This window comes from Dermacentor albipictus, chromosome 6, assembly GCF_038994185.2.
Source record: "Dermacentor albipictus isolate Rhodes 1998 colony chromosome 6, USDA_Dalb.pri_finalv2, whole genome shotgun sequence".
NCBI classification, from domain to species: Eukaryota; Metazoa; Arthropoda; class Arachnida; order Ixodida; family Ixodidae; genus Dermacentor; species Dermacentor albipictus.
The window spans coordinates 55,071,009-55,089,484 of NC_091826.1; the positions used below are offsets into that span (position 1 = coordinate 55,071,009).

At 46.6% G+C, this 18,476-nt stretch overlaps 1 protein-coding gene and 1 long non-coding RNA gene across 6 annotated transcripts in view; one reads left to right on the forward strand and one right to left on the reverse strand.

The window, feature by feature from the left end:
* LOC135907804 (lysosomal alpha-mannosidase-like) overlaps nucleotides 1-18,476 on the reverse strand; it is a 73,972-nt gene that overhangs the window by 29,107 nt on the left and 26,389 nt on the right. For all 5 annotated transcript variants that reach the window (XR_010566122.1, XM_065439550.1, XM_065439549.2 and 2 more), the window contains 9 exons: nucleotides 17,140-17,196; nucleotides 16,381-16,593; nucleotides 15,265-15,414; nucleotides 12,859-12,919; nucleotides 12,433-12,472; nucleotides 11,932-12,001; nucleotides 7,072-7,209; nucleotides 4,390-4,515; nucleotides 1,972-2,172 (listed from right to left, as the gene is read on the reverse strand). Coding sequence is in view for 4 of the 5 variants with exons in the window: in XM_065439550.1 (XP_065295622.1) it covers nucleotides 1,972-2,172; nucleotides 4,390-4,515; nucleotides 7,072-7,209; nucleotides 11,932-12,001; nucleotides 12,433-12,472; nucleotides 12,859-12,919; nucleotides 15,265-15,414; nucleotides 16,381-16,593; nucleotides 17,140-17,196 (1,056 nt within the window). In the remaining variant the exon portion in view is untranslated. The remainder of the gene's footprint in view (nucleotides 1-1,971; nucleotides 2,173-4,389; nucleotides 4,516-7,071; nucleotides 7,210-11,931; nucleotides 12,002-12,432; nucleotides 12,473-12,858; nucleotides 12,920-15,264; nucleotides 15,415-16,380; nucleotides 16,594-17,139; nucleotides 17,197-18,476) is intronic.
* LOC135907807 (uncharacterized) overlaps nucleotides 1-18,476 on the forward strand; it is a 265,994-nt gene that overhangs the window by 10,393 nt on the left and 237,125 nt on the right. The window lies entirely within an intron of this gene.

The following is an 18,476-nucleotide window of genomic DNA, read 5'->3' on the forward strand; positions in this document are numbered from 1 at the left end:
TAGGGTAGCAAACCGGGTTCTGGTCTGGTTGACCTCCCTAGCTTTCCTGCGCTCCCTCTCTCTCTCTCTCTCTTTGTCGTCTCTATAAGCATCATTTGTGCGTCTTTTCTTAACTCTATGCGGCCTAATTCTGCTCATTGCTGATGTGTCGCTAAATTCAACGACTAATCTACCTTCCTGATTGCCTGGGGCCAGCCAGAAGAACTACTGCGAGTGCCGCAAATCGACGTCCAACCGGTGCTGCTGCACTATAGCTAAAATGTAGCGTGTAAAAATGTAATGTAAACTGTGGATGTGAAGGACTGCAAAATTCGTTGCTTGAGCTAGCGTACAAAATTTATTCACTGCAAACAATGCCCTTTCATTTCCATATACACCCCCTGCCTTTCAACCTCTAGCACCGTTCAAACTGCGATTTGCACTTTTTTTAAACGTTCTGCAGATCGGTAACCCCTTTGGTTATTTGCTTCGCTCTCTCCCTGTTATCATTGTTTTCCCCCTTTCCCGTTCCCCCGGTGTAGGGTTATTCCCTCCGCTCTCTCCCTGTTATCTTTGTTTTCCCCCTTCCCCTTCCCCCGGTGTAGGGTAGCCAACCCGACGTGATTCTGGTTAACCTCCCTACCTTCTTCTTATCTCTTTCCCTCCTTTCCCTCCCTGCTTCGCAGTCCCTTTCCCCCGTCCCTGCAGTGCGTCAACCATTCCGCCCATTATCACCCCTAGGTGCCTCTCCTTCATTGTGTCCCACATGTGTTGCTTGACATTCGCTATCACTTCCTTAATCAGTTTCCGCCAAGCGCGCTAATCTGAAATAGATCGCCTCCCCCTACACTCTCTTATAAGGGGTTCTACTTTACGCATGTTTGAGTTTCCAAACAAAGACAGCTCGACACTTTTCCACCTCCTCGTCGCCGAAAGCTGTACCTGAGGCTATCAAGCATCACTCTTACGCTTGCAAATACGTAAGGACGGCTTTGTGCCTAAATGCTACGTTTTTACAGTTAGAGCGACAAAAAAACAACGTAATTTGACACTGGTGCTGTCATTCATAGCGACGTACCTAGTTTTACGTAGCTTAGTAACTATATCGTATTTAACACAGAATAAAAAAAAAGAAATAAAAAGTAGAAACGAATGCGTACGAACTGCGAAGTCGTCACATTACCAATAATCTCGGGCAACCTTCTGTGGCAGTGAAACGAAAGCTACGGGGGTGGATCTTCTGCACACGTGTTACTGCGCCAAGTAGTCCGGCGGTGTTCGACAGCGCTTTTCGTTTCTTGGGACAGGCGCCGAATAGACGCTGCTCCCACGCGCAACGGTTTCGCGTTTTCCTGCGGACGCTGAATTGAAAAGCTGCAAATTTAAGCAACTTCAACTCTCAGCCGTTTGTATTGGCTCATTTTGCTGTTGCAAACGAGGTGTCTTTGTTTTCACTTCCCCAGCCTAAACTAACGCCGATGTACATGTGGCACTCTTTTCAGGGGCGCTCTCACTCGTGCGCGCTTTGCCTCCGTAGCTTTCCCTTCGTTGCTAGAAAAAGTAGTTCGCGAATATCGCTATACTTGACCTTCATTGTAACGGGAGTACAGGCATCTTTTTAACCTGTGCAAAAAACAACAGAAAGTTCAGTTGCGCAACAGTAAGGCAAGAATTAGGCAGAAGGCGAGTAGAACAGGCAATAAAAAGCATCTAGCAAGTACCGGAACAAAAACTTTGGCGCTTTTTCTCGTATTTTTGGAATGTTTTGTGCGTTTCAGGCTAAAATATGGCTTTGGAAGTACGGATATTATCAGCGCACGCTGCAATGCGCGAATTTTCTTGCCACACAATCAGCCCAAATCAGCCACAGCGTAGTGCCGCGCCGTGCACATTTCAATGCGCGCCGCCTGCCACCACCTTAATGCGGCAACTGTGCTGCCACCTATGAACTTCAACTCGCGGCAAATCGCATTTACCCGGTGTTCGGTTCACCTTATTTTCGATGAAGGCGGCTGGCCTATCGAGCTCCAAGAAGCTGTTCGTTGCTGTCGAAGCAGTTGGTTCGTTAGCAGATGCCACCCTGTACACACTGAATCCCAGCGGTTTGACCAGCGCCTGGAACAGCAGCGCGGCGGTGGCATTCGTGAACGCCTCGACGCCACGTGATTCTGGGTGCTGGGGTAGTTGCACCACCTGCAAATGACACAGAACGGTTGCGCGTTTTGGTCTTTCTGTGAATATCCCCCTGAAACCTGAACGAATCTGAGGGATGTAATCGCTTATTCAAGTCGGCGGCTCTTAATATTGGCGGGTACGTTAAGAACGTGAAAAGCACATTTCTTATATGCCAAACCCACCGCGTCGGCTCAGCGGCTGTTCTGTTGCGTTGCTAAGCATGAGGTCGCAGGATGAAGACCCCGGCCGCGGCGGCCGCATTTCGATGGGGCGACATGCAAAAACTCCCGTGTCCCGTGCATTGCGGGCACGTTAAAGATCCCCTGGTGGTCTAAGTTCATCCGGAGTTTGCCACTACGGCGTGCCTCACAATCAAATTGTGGATTCGGCACGTAAAACCCCAGGATTCAATTCAACATGCCACTACTGCATGTCAGAAGCAGCATATCCACGTATGTGCAAGGACAAATGAACCGTCTCGTGTTTCAATGGCAAAAAATGGGCAGTTTTCAAAGGATGAAGCGTCAACTGTGACGGCACACTAAGAAAGAACGAAGACAGGACAAGGCGACATCTTCTCTGTCTCTTGTTCACACAGGAAGCGCCTTGTCCCGTCTTTGTTCTTCTTAGTGTGCCGTCACTGTTGGTGCTTCATCTTTTGAAAGCTATGCACCAACTAGCCCCACAACGTGTTTTCTTGGCAGTTTCACACGGAGGTTCAAGCATTGGCAGCGATAGCAAGTTTTAGCTTAGCGCCGAACCTCTTCGGACGGTATTCTAACTGTACTTGGATGCTACATTTTGTTGGGACGCAGCGCTCTGGGCAGCTGCTGCTAGGCCGAAGGAACAGTGTCCCGGCAGACGCTGCATCACACAACGCTGGCGTCATGAGCGCCATGATGTAAGCTTGACGTATGCATGAAGTATACTGCAGTATACTTCCATGGCGCTTTTCAAAGCGAAGCTTTTCTCTGCGAGCGTCGTCGGGTTTCGTGGCTGCGAGTGCTGCGGCCTGGCTGTTCTCTTGCCGAATAGGCCAACCAATCACAGCGCGAGTACGCAGCGGCGTCGTCACTAGTATGTGCTTCCATACCGACTCGCCCATTTTTCGATTCTGATCGATTTAATTTCTGCGGCGCTGTGTCTTGTCTCTTCCTGCGCCTTTGCTTTTGTCATAGTAATTCGCGCTCTAATTTAGCCATGGAAATTTCATTTCCGCATCATATAACGAAACCGGTGTTCAAATAACATGAGTTTCACCACTGATATGAATATGATGTGCCTCTAGCAGTTCCCGCGCGAGGTTTTGTCTCTACCTCCTTCTGCCCTGTCTGTCACTGCTAACCTTTCCGATAGTTTCTCGCTACAAAATCGTGTCATTCGTACTTGCTAGGTTACAGTAAACTAGAAAAGGGTCTAGTACCTTCTAACCACGTATAAATCTTTCTCCCACCTCTTCAGCGAGCCGTAGCACGTGTTGCGCATCGCCAAATGTACAAGTTAGCTTAGAGGTGTTGGGCTGCTGAGCATGAGGTAGCGGGATCGAATCCCGGCCACGGCGGCCGCATTTCGATGGGGGCGAAATGCGAAAACACCCGTGTGCTTAGATTTAGGTGCACGTTAAAGAACCCCAGGTGGTCGAAATTTCCGGAGTGCTCCACTACGGCGTGCCTCATAATCAGAAAGTGGTTTTGGCACGTAAAACCCCAAATATTATTATTATTAAGTTAGCTTAGCGTGTACATGGGCTGTCCTGCTCAGTATTCTTCGCTACACCTACGCCCTCTCTAGGTTCTCTACCTACACGCGCTGCACTGTCTCCTGCTATCACGCAATACACGGAGACCACCATATCTTATATAACTTCGTGTGTTTACTTGTTTACATGCCTTCAAACGCCGTAGCACTGTAGAGCACCTTCCTATGACGTGTAAAGGTCAACTTAGCATCAGAGCTACAAGTGTACTGAAACTATACACATCTACAACATAAAGCACAAGTTGTATTTTATTAGATCAACACGATAAACGTAAACGATACGCAGTCGCGTAAAAATTGGAACTCTGGAGGCATGAAATATCTTTCACGAAGTGATTGCAAATACTAGCTTTGATTTGCTCGAAAAAATGTAAACGTTGGCTGGCTGATCGAAGTGGATTCATTCCGTCTTGATTATCTTTTCTGTTCTGACGTTTCTGGAAAACTTTGAGAAAAGAAAGAAAAAAAGTTGCTTACCTGAGATTCAACTGGGATGCCTCCAGGACCCGTGACGGTAAAGCTGGAGCTTCGGTTGGTGTCTACTGGAAGCCGGATGTACGGCGACACGCCCACACTTGCCGGGTTGTACACGATGACTGTAAACTGCGAGTGACGCAGCAAGCCTTAACCAAACTCACTCGCAATTATGTTGATGGTATCCTGCATGTTAGATAATGTTTCACGGCGTTGATAGTATTTTTGCCGCTTAAAGCTTTGTTGACCTTCGGGGGCGCAAACTTCGAGACTGCGGATCGAGGTTTGCTTACACAACAGAATGCAGCACGTATTTTAGAACGCAGCCATCCTACAATAACTACTTGAGAAACTGAGACAGTTATCCATTACTCTTGGGCTGGCTCCAACATTGCTTGTACGTCATTTATCTAGTATTTGCATCAAGAGGGCGGTTTCAGCCCTATGAATGAATTGAAACGAGACGCTGTGTCATTTGAGTTTGCCGCCGACCGCAGAGATTTGAAGATTTCGACTATTCTGAATGATGCTTTCTCAGAACGTCTGGTTTGCGCGAGCGGCTTTGACTCACGTACTGTCCGTACACGTCTCTACACTTTCTCTCTCCCTTCTCACTCTTCTCCTTCTCCCTTACCCCAGCGTAGGGTAGCCAACCAGACTATTGGCTGGTTAACATCCCTGCCTTCCTATATTCCTATCTCTCTGAGTGGCGGCAGATGGCTTTACCACAGCAACGAAACATGGCTCTACTGTCACGCACACCAAGTTTATATCGACTGCCATGTAGTATTCAAGAGAGCTAGCCAGTGACGGTCGCACTCTGCCACGCCACGCTACTTTTTTCCCCTTTCTGATCTCCGAGTCAACGCTACTGCATATGTTGAAGTGATGTAGATGATGATGGAGGCTTGGGCTGTTTCCCAGCAATGACCATACATTTTCCCAACAAGACTCTGCACCGACGCTCATCGCTTCAATCAAAGATGAGCAGCATGAAATTTTCACCAGCACGTCCCTGGAAAGAATTGATCTCTTAACTCTCCAGACTGGAGTCGGATGGATCTTTAGGGCGTTGTTAAAAGGGAGTCCAGCAATCTCGCAATGTGAAAGACCACTGAAAGGCAGCACTTCTTGACGCGATGGCAAGAATTCATAAAGGACACCTTATCAAGGCCTGTAGACGCCTTCGGAAACGAAATGAGAATGCGATCGAAGCTGGTAATGAATTCAACAAATGAAATGTAGTAGCATTGTGTTGACTACCGTTGTCACATTTGTCATCGATCTTTGTAATTGACCTTTGTACGTGGTTTCTTTTAAAAGAGGAGTGACATTTTGCTTCACTTTGGTGTTTGTTCTCAGATACCTGCGATATCCTGTATATGTTGAGGAAAATAGCCTTATTGGTCAAAGCGTACTTCGGGTGGTAATGTCTTATGAGAGAAAGCATTTGGTGACTCTCCTTCGACCATTCCTTTTGCTTTAGCGTGATTTTGGTGCTTTTGCACGTGCTTCGGCGCTAAGAATGCTAATGATGGTTACGAGAAAGGTCCGAATAGCAACATTGTGAGATTTACGAACCGTGTATGCTTACTAGCAGTGTCAGTTCTGAATTGATTATATGAAGAAATGCATTACACAAACATTGAAACAGTAATGCTACGAGATTGTATTCCTGTGGAGATTGTCCGTGTGCCGAGAGGAATGAATCCTGCTAGCCCGCGGGCAATATCTTTCATATAAGGAATTTAGTAGGACTAGATAAGAAAGGGCGACCGTTTTCTTGACTCCTTTGCAGTGTGCTGGAAACAAGCTCATTGCTTGCCCAACTTCTTCTTTTAGGTTAGAATCTCAAGTAGCTGGTTGGCACGACTGCATATTACGTTCCGAAGATCTCGGTGGCATAAGGCTGATGTGCAAGTACGTATTTTAATGTGCCGTTAAGGGCTAGCTTTTCACCGCTACCTCTACCACTGCCATTTAATGCGTCTACTGCTAGCTAGGAGCCTCTTATGCTTCTTACGCTTCGAGATTTGAAGTGCCGTTTATGTTCGGACTTACTCAGCTTAAAAAAATATGGAAGTATGCAGACGTATAGATCAGTCTTGGTATATTAGTGGCTCCAAGTTAGAAGTTATTTACATGCAACCAAATTTTTGCTAGAACAAGTAAATACTTGGATATTATAATAAGCGAATACGTTTACGGTAGGTGTAAAAAATCAAAGTAACAATGATTGCGTACACACAAAAAAAGGACAGAAATAATAGTATTGCGGAAGCAGTACTGTGAGTAAATAGTACAGCTGATAATAGTGAAAAATGTGACAATATCAAGTTCGTGGAGTTTGTTTTTGAAAGTATTCTTTTTATTTTTTTTTACCTCAGAAGTGAGTTTTGGCTCGTTTTAAGTGCTGGTGGTTGATAGAGTTATAAGCGACAGGACTCGGCAACAACGTTAAAATTCCAAGTTAGTATTATTCGCCCTGGTTTTCCGAAAGTGCACGAAAAGGAGCAACATTCGGTAACATTTTTTTCAACGAGTGACAAAAAAGAACGAAAGAAAATTAGGTCTACAAATACATCTGTAGCTGGGGCACCGGTGACTGCAGCTCCTTTTCATTGCGCAACAAATGGTGCGTAATGTTCCTGTTTTCTTTTAAAATGAAGCGCTTGGCATCGGCACCTCAGACTCATCCTCGCTGTGAGGGCAGTGGCTCTCGTTGAGATGATGACAGAAGCCGAACACCTGCTGCCGACCGCGAAGACTGCGTAGGGGTACGGTGCCCATCGACAGAGTAGACAAGGCTGAGCTGAGGACCTCCTGCGACCATAAGCGTTACACTTCTTTAGCATGTGAAAGGGCGGTATAGACTCATGTTCTCTCTCTCTCTCTTTCATTCCCCATTCCCCTTTCCTCGTGCAGAGTAGCACAGTGGACTCCTTCTGGTTAACCTCCTTGCCTTTCCTTCTTCCGTTCTTTCTCTCTAGTCGCTGCAAGCTTCTGTTCTTCTTTCATTTTCTTTTTTAATAGAGACTTGCAGATATAGCGGCTGTTATGCTTGAGTCTATGAAGTGGGTTCACCCGTATTTTGCCTTCTTGCCGTTTGAACCTTTGAAGCACAGCGGTGCATACCGCTTCGGCTTTGCAGGGCGACTGCATTGCGCCGTGTAGCGAGTAAATACAAGGTGATCAAAACGAAGCCTCACGGGTTTATTACGAATTAAAACGTTAATTTAAAACTAAAACACGAGTTATGCGGCGAGGAGATAATTTATGTGGCCAGGCTGTGACGTATAGTCCACGGCACTCCATGAAGTTTTGCGTCGATCCACGGGGGTCTTGCACGCGCAAATACAAACGAATGGGATGGAAATTTGCGGACGGATATCTCGGAACAAGGGCTCACGAGAAGAATTCTAGCGAATGGAGTAGTGCAGGAATACGACCGCCTTTAAGTTTCCGATACAAACATGCCCGCTTACTGCAGTTGAAAGCTCGCTAATCGATTGAAGATACTTAAGTGGGTTACGGTGACAATTATCGTTCCTCATTGTGTCCCCCTGGCCCCACAGCATATGTGCAGACGTGGGTTTCACGCCCCTGTAGGAGCCTGATTTTGAGGACTCTATAAAGCTTAATTTTGATCGCCTGTAAAAGAGCTCCAGGAAAGTTCATGAACTTTCTGTGTGGTTATGTTCTTGGGCGTAGTTTAATTTCATATGCATCAAAAGGGCGATACGGCTGCACTGTTTGTTTACTCCCTCTTATTTCGCTAGGTTTTGCTAATTCTTTTGCCTTTGTTCAAGTCACTATAATGATAAATAAACAACAATTTCCGGAAAGTTTTTTTTTTAGTTCACTAGAACCAATACATAGAAAAGTCCAAGACCGCTATTTAGCAGAGCTCCGCTCACATTTCACGCGCTCGTTCATCTTTGTTTTCTCCTTTCCCATTCCCCGGTGTAGGGTAGGCAACCGGACGTTATTCTGTTAATTTCCCTGCCTTCTTCTTTTCTCGTTCCTTCTCCTCCTCCGGGTACTGCAGATTATCGCGCAGATTTCGCATTATTAATGCAGTAGCATTAGTAGAGACAAAGTGAAAAAAAAATAGTTCATCTATGTTAACTGTGGGGAGCCGGTCACGTGGAAGAGGTAGAGAGGGGACCGGCGAGCCTAGAACTGTGTTTGTGTGCGTGGGTCGTGCAATTGACGTTGGACAGCTTGGGACTACCGTCATTTGCACTTCGCTGCTTTTTTTTTATTAGGAGGGTTGCCCCGAGGTATACTACGATTTGTAAAGCAAATGCTTAATGACGTCACACGTATAAGAACAAGTTTGCTTCGTGCATGAGGTCAAGCGAGGACCGGCAAGAACGGCCCACGTGTCCAAGGTTGCAAGTTAGGAGGGCGACCTGGCGATGTTTCTGCGTCGTACGAGCTTCTGAACAACAACACCTGGTGACGTGGCGAACGCGGTTGAAATCGTGGATCCGGTGCCTCAAAGGGGTGCGACGTAATGCTTATGCATTTATCTCGCATTTACCGCTAAATGGCCACTGAAATTTTTGATAAGGTCGTCTTGGCCAGGACGCGAGCGGTGCTCTGTCGGCTTAGCTACAAGACAACTAAGAAGTCACGTGACTGTGCCCTCACACTTCGCTCAATCGGTTTTACAGCGGAGTGAGGGATGCGATCTTCCTTCCGCTACCAGCGTGAACGTTTCGCGCGTGCTAAGTAAGCTTTCCCGTTAAACAGTTGCGTGGGAATTGCTAGCAGATGCGGGTCTGAGTGGAGCGGACTTGGGGCGCTCAGCTACAACACTCTATTAAAGATATTAGAACCTGCGTATTCATTATGGCTTTGTCCTTTCGTGATTTCTTGTGTGGTTAAGCATGTCAATTTGCCCTACCCATTCCTACAAGTAAGTAGTCTTTTTTTCAGTTATTGTAGTCCCCACACATCTCAGCATTATACGTAATGTTTTGTTACTTTTTTCTTCAAGAGTTGGTAAAGATCGCCTGTGGCAGATAGCGTAATTGTAATCCTTCAGCTGTATTACTCGACGCGGCAGACAACACCCGTACGAGAAATCGGAATGCATATTCGGCTAATAACTAAAATTACTGATTAGCCTTTTATTTACTTACTTTGCGGCAAATAGCGCAATTTACGATTTATAGCCGATGACTTTGCCAGGAATATCCAATTGGAACGGCTTCTGAGGATTCCACGGATTTCGAGATGTGCGCCATGACACTTGTGGTTGAGAAATAATTGTTCGGCTACTTTGGTCTTGCATTGCTGACAAGAAAAAATTAGCGCAAACAAAAAGACAACTCACGTAGCAAGAGAAGACAAAGACAAGCGCTGCCATTACGATGGCTTATAGCGGAAAGGGTTTCACGTATGTATCTCATTGTCACGCATGTGCACAAAAAGAGAATACACAAGGGGTGCACACATGGTAACTGACATTATTTCGTGTGGTTGTGAGGGTCGTCTTCCGGAGACTATCATTCTGGGCAGGGGCGGTAACGCTTCTTCTAGACTATTCTGTACTCTGGCGGGAACTGCGTATTGCGCGGCCGCGTGCGTTTCGCGCGGGTCGTATATCGAGAGCGGTCTGCGTTGGAGGCAGAGTCTAAATTCGTCGACGGCTCATACCTTTGCGCGTGCTGTGTTCTCGCCGCTCAGTTCGCTTTGAACCGAGAGGCAGCACGAAGGTAACTTCGCTCGCTGCTGCTGCCGCACTTCCTCGCGCCAGCGTTTTAACAGCGAGTGTCCGCGGACATCGAGTGGGATGTGTTCGCGTTTGCCTGTGCGCGCTCACACCATGCTTGTTAATTTAGTTAATAAGCGAATGTTTACAAGTTTATGGGGACGATAAAGCTACTGTCCTTACTTTGTATAGATGTCTAATAGTTTTCTATCGCAATCGATGCTTCGCGTTAAGCGCGAAACTGTGACTTTTTTGTTTGCACTAATTGTCCTCGGCAGCACATGCGGTAAAATGCATGGTTGTTCCAGTTTTTTTGCATTAGCAACTCTATGGACACTCCAGGTGAATTTACACCGTCGGCGTCGCCGTCGCCGTGATGTTTCGTATAAAGTCCAAAGGTGCTGCATGCTGTATGTGCAAGCGAAAGCTTGCGACGGTGAGCTGAGAAGGAATATGGCTTGATGCAGCAGTGTTTTCTCGGGCTTGCAAGGCTGGAAGGTGGAGGCGGTCCGCGTCGTCTTTTCATTCACACAAGGGGGAGGGGGAGTGAGGAGATGCACACGCGCGCGCTAGGAGAGAAGGGGAAGGGGGGTGGTTAGCGGGCATCTACACTTCTACGCCAGCTGCGGCGGCTGAGCGCGTCCGCGCATGTCCAATCCTGGATGCGATCTGCGCTGGGCTCGAAGGCTAGCCGACCTGCGATAGCTGAAGGCTTCGTGTGCGCTGTGTTGAAGCGAGAGGCAGCCCGAAGGAGAATTCGCTCGCCGCTGCTGCCGCTCTTATCCCGCCAGTGTTCTGTCATCGAGTGTCCGCGGTTATCGAGTGGGATGTGTTTGTTTGTCTCTGCGTGCCTGACAACGCGGTTGTTAATTTAGTTAGTAAGCGAATGTTTACAGCAGTTTATGCGGCTGATAAAACGACAAATCTTACTTCGCGTAGCTGTATAATATTTGCTGTCGCAATAAATGCTTCGCCTGTCGGGTGAAGCTGACTTTTTCACCAACCGCCGTTTTATGCATTGAAGTACAAAAGTAGCTGGAACGCCCATGTATTTGGTCGCGCATTTTGGGAATGACTGTCTCACAACTGGTGTCATCCAGAAAATTTGATCCAAGTGGATACGCCTTGAGAACTCACCAGCTACAATTCGTAAGTTGCAATATGTGTCGTAAAGTAATTAATTTAAGTGTTGGTTACTTACTTTTCTAATTAATTGATTACGCATTTTGCATCATCGTGCAAGTGATGTCCATTTCATTGAATAATCCAGCTCAATAAGAAGAATTATGCTAGATGCCATCGGAGTTTTGTAAAAATTCTGCATGGTCTAAAAAGAGAAAAATTCACCAGGTATATAAGTAGTGCATAAATTTCGAAGCGCTACAAGAAAATTTTTAATATGGAAAATAAGTTCTGAGGGAGTCCTAAAGGTCGAATAATTCAGGCTCATGAAAAGGAATATTTTCATCCACCCAACTGTAGCACGGCGCTACAAAGCAGCCAGACGGGGTTTCTTGGAAAGGAAGGTTCGTGCTTGAAGAAAAATTTGTCTTGGTCCGGTGAATGAAGCCGAGACCAACGCCTTTACGGGATGGTCGCTCTATCATCTGAGTTCATCACGTGCGTAGAAACCCCAAAGGGAGGCCGAATTAATCGACAGCTACACATAATAGGGCGAATCAGTTCTGTGTAAGCCCGCATGGTCGAGGAATGCTAATGTGAGTGCATATTTTCTTCCAAATAACTTTGTCGCAATCTTACGAAGCAGACCTACAAGTGACATAATCAATAAATGGCGTACGTGGTTTCCTTTGTACACTTGCCTCACATTTGGCGATGCCCCGAGAGAGAATAGCCGCGTAGTCACTGGCAACACGGCTGACTGAAGTTCCCCTTGAAGCAAGCAGAAAAACAAAATGTTGGGTTCGCTGAAGAAAGAGAGCTTGAGAAAAACGTCAATTAGAAAAGAAAAGCAAGTTCTACGAATTTTCTCCTGGACACAATCCGTTATACTCCTCTCTCTATTATAATTTTTTAAGCACTTGGCATTCAGTAAAGCTAGGTGTGCTTTATTGTGGCTTTGACTTTATTTCTTGCAAATGACTTCGAAGTTGTGAGTGAACGCAGAAATAGCGGACAAGTCATTGAACATATGCAACAGTGACCTGTTGAAACCAAGTTACGCCATGGAAGCGGAAAGAAATAGCCCCCCCCCCCCCTGCCCAAACGCACACACACGCACGCGCGCGCCGACGGCATAAACGTTCTCATGGGCAATCATGTCAAAATTCTTCGTGCACGTGAAGCTGGGAAATTCCGCTTACGTGATTGCGTCGTGGTGTTGCATCAAGGCTACTGCTTCCTCTGCAACGATCGAAGAAAGCGAAACAATTCATCAGTTCCAGAAATGGGAAAATGCTGAACGTATAAGACATCCTTAGTAGTTTCGCGCATAGATGGTAGAGACGGTAGGCAGAGATGGTAGAGATGGTAGGCTAAACTTCTATAGACACGGTAACGTAACCATTAGTGCAATGCAACGTGGCGTCACAGAGGGTGAGCGTAGTGCAGGTTGGGGACATCTCGTATACGTCAGCGCTTAATAAAAGTCGAGTGACTTACTCGCGAAGTTTTTACTGACTACGTCCACATATCGGGACATTTCGCGGGAAGGGCATCGCGACCGCGTCGCCCCGTTAACTCGGAGCGAAAAGTGAACGCGGAAGCATTTTTGCGGCAGGCGTACTCACGCAGATCCCGCACCTTGGTGACCTGCTCTTGAGCACCGAGCACGGAAAGCTGCTTGCAGGCCTGCGTCGCAGTGATGAGGGAAAAAAAAAGCGTGTGTTAGAAATGCCTGTACGTACCAAACGTCAAGTTTCAGGTTTAAAGTGATTCGAGATTGGTATATTGATAGATTGATTGATAGGTTAATTGATAGAATGGGATACAAAAGGAAGGAAGCTTAATCAAAAGAGGGGCCTCTGGTCCGCTGCCATATGCTGTGGCAAAAATAAGGGTAAATGAAAATTGAAAGAATAGAGGAGAAGGTAATGAAAACGCGTGAAAAACAAAAAAAAAGGAAAATTGTGCAGAAACCATCTACGACGCTTCTCAATGTAGGCGAATAGCGGAAAGCTTCCGAAACAAAGGCTATTCGCTTTAATAAAAGAACAGTGCGCTCGAAGGCGCATGTTTGTTGAAGTCATCGCGTTTAGGTGGTGTTTGCTGTTCTATTGCGTTATTTCCGTAGCTGCTGCATACGTGACTATAGACATAATCCGATTTGGCGTACGTCAGTTGTCTCCATCGGGTTACAACGAATGCGCCAAATAAAACAACGGACGAAGGAAGGCGACACGGGACAACCACGTAGGCTCACGTGGATGCACACACTGATCACGTGGAAAGCATGTGCTCAGGGTCTCCATCGGCGTGCGCACCGGCGTGCAAGGTGACTGCGGTCCTCCACCTCTCGCCGCCACATTCCTCTCCTGCAGCCACTACAGGTTCAGATCAGTCGGACGCTTAGAGGATAACATCTTCGTACTAACTTAGTGCATACAGATTTCCCTAGCTCTGAATAGACCTTTATGGATAAAATTTCTAGATATTACGTTAGCTTACGACAACGTAGATAGGGAATTTCTGTGGGATATTCTCAAGCACGTAGACGCAGACGACGAATTCATGGAACTGTTGAGGTAGATATACATCGGGACAGCAGAGTAGAAATCGCATGGGAAGGCCGGAAATGTAATGGAGGTGTGGAAATTAACCGAGCATTGAAGCAGAGATGTTCTGTCTCTCTCCATTGTTCACGCTTTATGTAAAAGGCATAGAAGGACGTCTGGAAAGCAGTGAATTAGGTTTCGGTATGGCTTACAACCGTAATGGGCAAATTATGCAACAGTAGGTTGCTGGGCTGTTCTATGAAGACGATATAGTGCTACTAGCGGACAATGAAAGAGGTTTACAGTGACTTGATAATATAAGTGGCAATGCAGCGACAAACCTAGGCCTTAAGTTTAGCCTAGAGAAATCGAGAATTGTGATCTCTAATGAACAGACGAGTGATGACACAGTATTAATTCAACAAGAAGTCATACGCATACGCGATATGAACACCTGGGTGTTTGAATAAACGACGGATAGGCCTTCTCACGAGCCCAGCAAGATATCGTAAAAATGAAAGGAAAGCGGAATGCAGCTATAATGAAGGGCAGCACTTTGGGGCTATAATAAATATGAGGCCATGCGAGGTATCTGGAAAGGAATAACAGTACCAACGCAAGTGTTAGCAAGTGTAATTCTGTGCTGTGAATAGAAAATATTATTGTCGAGGCTGGAAATTAACCAGAAGGTGGTGGACCGACTGTCCTAGGGGTCTACGGTAATATCACAAACAAGCCAGTGCAAGGCGACAAGGGTTGGGCTTCTTTCGAAGTCAGAGAAGCGCAGAGCAAGATTAGTTCTGAAGAAAGATTATGGAACACGTATGAAATGAAATGGCCGGGTAGGTATGTATAATCTACATTTGTAATCTTATTATTATGCGCAATGAAGAACTGTCAGCTCTCAACTGCACTTATATCTGTACCTCAAAAGCATGGGCGATGCTCTACCAATTGAGCTAGCGCGCGCCGTTTCCCTATCCACTTTCTTGGGTATATATGTTTTCCTAGTAGAACCCTGGGAGTGTTAGCCGGCACCACACTCACATACCTTGGTGGTGGATGTGGCACATCCTTTCCGCTGCAGGTGTCACGAGAACGTCACGCGAAATGCGAAGGTTGTGGGTTCGGTTCCCACCTGCGGCAAGTTGTTTTTTTGTCCACTTTCCATTAATTTATTGTTTATTTATTTCATTTATTAAGCACAAGTAATTTCCCCTATGTTGTCCTTGGTGTCAGTGTTTGTTGGCTTCTCATGATATGACTAATAAAAATAGGGCCCCTTGGTTGCCCCCCTTTCTTCTCGCTTCTTCAATTCTATTTGCATACTCCAGCGCCTCTTGTCCTCGGTTACAGAAATTATGCGGTCCTGTTTTGTTTTGTACAACGCTAGAGTTGTAACGTGGGAGAATGAACGGCTGTTACGGCAGCTACAATAACGAACATAAACTGAGATAAGACTCCGATAACCCTACGGCGCACCTGGAGGAATCCGTTGGCGTACCGCGACATCATCTTGAGGCCAGGTCTGGTCGTGTAGAAGCCAGTCCACGTGTGTTTTGGTCGGTCCGTGTACGGCACGAGGTCGTCTTCGAAGAGGGGCCACGAGCGCGACTTGTCGGAGTGGAGGGCCTTCATCGAGAGAAACGACGGTGGCGGTTTCAGAGAACAGTATGCTAATTGTTGGCCTATTCGAACACAGGTTCATCTTGGTAGAAATGGCACAGTGTACAGAAAGGCATCTCTCCTATTGTCCACTCTTATCTGCCGCTTTGTTTCGTGTCATTTCCCGTACCTAGACGATAATTCAAATGATAGTGTCCATCTGTGGCGGAGTGAAGGAAAACAAGCTGCTTTGGCGGGAATTAATTTAAACTACTATTTAACAAAGTTGGCAGGATCGGGAATAATTTCTTTATATTGAGAGCTTCGTTAAACCGGAAACAAATAAAAATTTAAGGGCAACAATTTTCGTGGCACTGTGTTCGTCACGTTCACAATGCTGTTGGTCGCGCATATGCGAGTACCGATGGTACCGATGCCAATCTGCATTAAGTATGGACACCTAGACAAAGCTGCGTCTGGAGCTTAAGAAAGTCCCACGACAAAGAGCGCTTCAAATCTGCAACACTGATATCGTAATTGTAGAGGTTGTTTCAAGGCATCGTGCCTCCTTATTATTTTTTTTTACCATTAATCCGGACTGCGGGGTTTCAGTCTATTGTAGTAAGTGGGGGGGTTTGCTCGATTGACAACACATGCTGTGGCGCTGCTTGGCGCTGGCCGATGATGGTTCTCGAGGTGAACAGTGGTGGCAGCGGATGCAGCACAGTGAAGTGCTGGCGGACCAACTCAGGGCTGTCCAGAGGGCCCGTGTGATGGCAGAGGGGCTCGGCCTCTCTGTACCGACGTGGGAGCGGCCCGCATCAGTCCCAGACTGATCCCTCAGGACCTAAATAAAGTTCTTCATACCATACCATACCATACCATACCATACCATACCATACCATACCATACCATACCATACCATACCATACCATACCATACCATACCGGCCATGCAGCGTCATGCTCCTTGTGGCACGAAGTGTGCTCGTACCTCCAGGAAGCAGGCGGGCGTCGAGTAGATGACGTTCACGGGCTTAAGCTTGATGCCCCGGAACAACCAGCGCATAAGGTTCATTGGCCAGCGTCCCACGCGGTTCGCGCGGCTCAGCAGGTTGTCCGCGTCCCGATAGTGCTCGACCGCGTTGAACCAGGTCAGGTCGTCGCCCATCATGAGGGGAACCGTTTTGCCGCCGTACTCTTTCTCCTGCGTAAGTGGAAGGTCCGTAAGTGAAATGTTATCCCTGCTATCGTACACCAAGCTTTCTTTACAAAAACAAAACAAAGCAAAAAAAGGACGGATTGCCCTATGCGAATAAGGTCGAGTGGACGTTGTTCGACCTCCATTTGACGGACCGCCAGTCCTTGTTTTGTTCCCCGACAGTTACTTAGTTAATTAGGAGCAATGGTCCTTTTAAATGCCCTGACCGTCAGTATGTCCATCAGAGAGATGTAGATAATCGTAGGAGGCTGCAAAAATGAAATGTTTCTGGCAAGACAACCGACGCGTGCGTATTTGCTCCTGCGGTAAGAGAAAGCCCACGAAATAAGAAAAGATGAATAATGCGACTACGTGCTCACGCACATGGGGTCGCTGTGCCATCAGTCTCTCTGGGAAAGCAAGCCGCTCATCATGATGAATGGCTTGCTTTCCCAGAGAGACTGCTTTGATGGCGCTGAATTTAAGCGAGACTGCGACGAACGGAGGAAGGAAACTAACGGAACGGAAGGAAACCGCAAGAGCAAAGCTTACCAGCTGCTGGGCGTGTTTCAGCAGGACTTCGTGGCCCCAGTACCGGTAGTCCTGCATCTTGAGACCGAAACGCGCGCTTTGGTTTACTTTCAGACACGCGCAAAGCACTCGCGCGCAGTCCGGCTAAATAAGTGCCGGCGCTTACATTGAAATCCAGGAATGCAGATTTTTGGGCTAGTTGGTTGGTTTCGTGAAAATGAAGTCGCAGCGCTGGATTGACGCGCACAAGATATACGACAAGACGTGCGCTAACTATCAAGTGAACGCAAGTAAAAATTGAACTGTTGTCGAGATGGACATGTCTCCGTGCATAGTGATGGTTGCGGGTGTAAACCACTGTTTAATGACTGTATAGTCGTGTTCAGATATGCAGATAAAGATACGAGAGGGATCGTAGAAGCAAGCTTGATTGCAAAAGGAGGTGCAAACTGCGTCAGCGCTCCGTCGATTTCTCTGAGCAGAAAGGAAGTGGCCTATCTGGAAAATGCAGCGTTGCGCATGCGATGATCTCCACTCGTTTGAGCCGGAATAAATACCATGCTTTTCTAAAATAAAATTCCGTTGATAGCGCACGTCGTGCGGTCTATCCGGTCCGTGTCAATCCAGCGCTATGACTTAGACTGATGCGCTTTCATTGATTTTTTTCTTTCGGCTGTGCAATAGCTTGCCCCTACGCTCCTGTCCACTCGTACTCGTGCTCCTTTGCTCACGTTTCGCGCCCCCGTACACTCACTGGCACTTACGTTCGCACTGTCTTTGCTGCATAATGAAAGTCCTTGCTCAGGCATCGAGGCAAATGCTGCTGTTTTATTTATCTTTGCAATTATAAGGTATTGGCAATGTTATCAACAAATTGTAAGTCTCTCCACGGGGTGAAATTAAAAAAAATGCAATGACATGGGATCCTTTCAGCAATTATGCAGTTCGCTGCCACACGTAAAGCAGCAGTTCGCAAGGAAAGATAAACAAATAAAAAAAGGCGCAAAAGTGTAGCACTTGCCGTACAATCTGACGGAAATCTTTATATTTGCGCTAATTTTTTTTATGCTTAGAAACTGGTGCAATAGTTCTCAGATATTCAAGTTTTTGTGGCAATCACGACATAATTCCGTGTCATGTGGCATTGATTTCTTATATTTCTAATTGTCTGTGAGCGACATGGTGAATACGGGAATTTAGCATACTTCTTTTTCTCGGACTAACAAAAGACGCTTTCGATTATTGCGAATCGTCTTGAGATTATCGAGGACCAGGCGTAGAACTGTTTCCGGGGCGCTTCTCTACCATTTCAAAACATGCAATGTATTGCATCTTTCGCCAATACAAAAAAAAAAGAT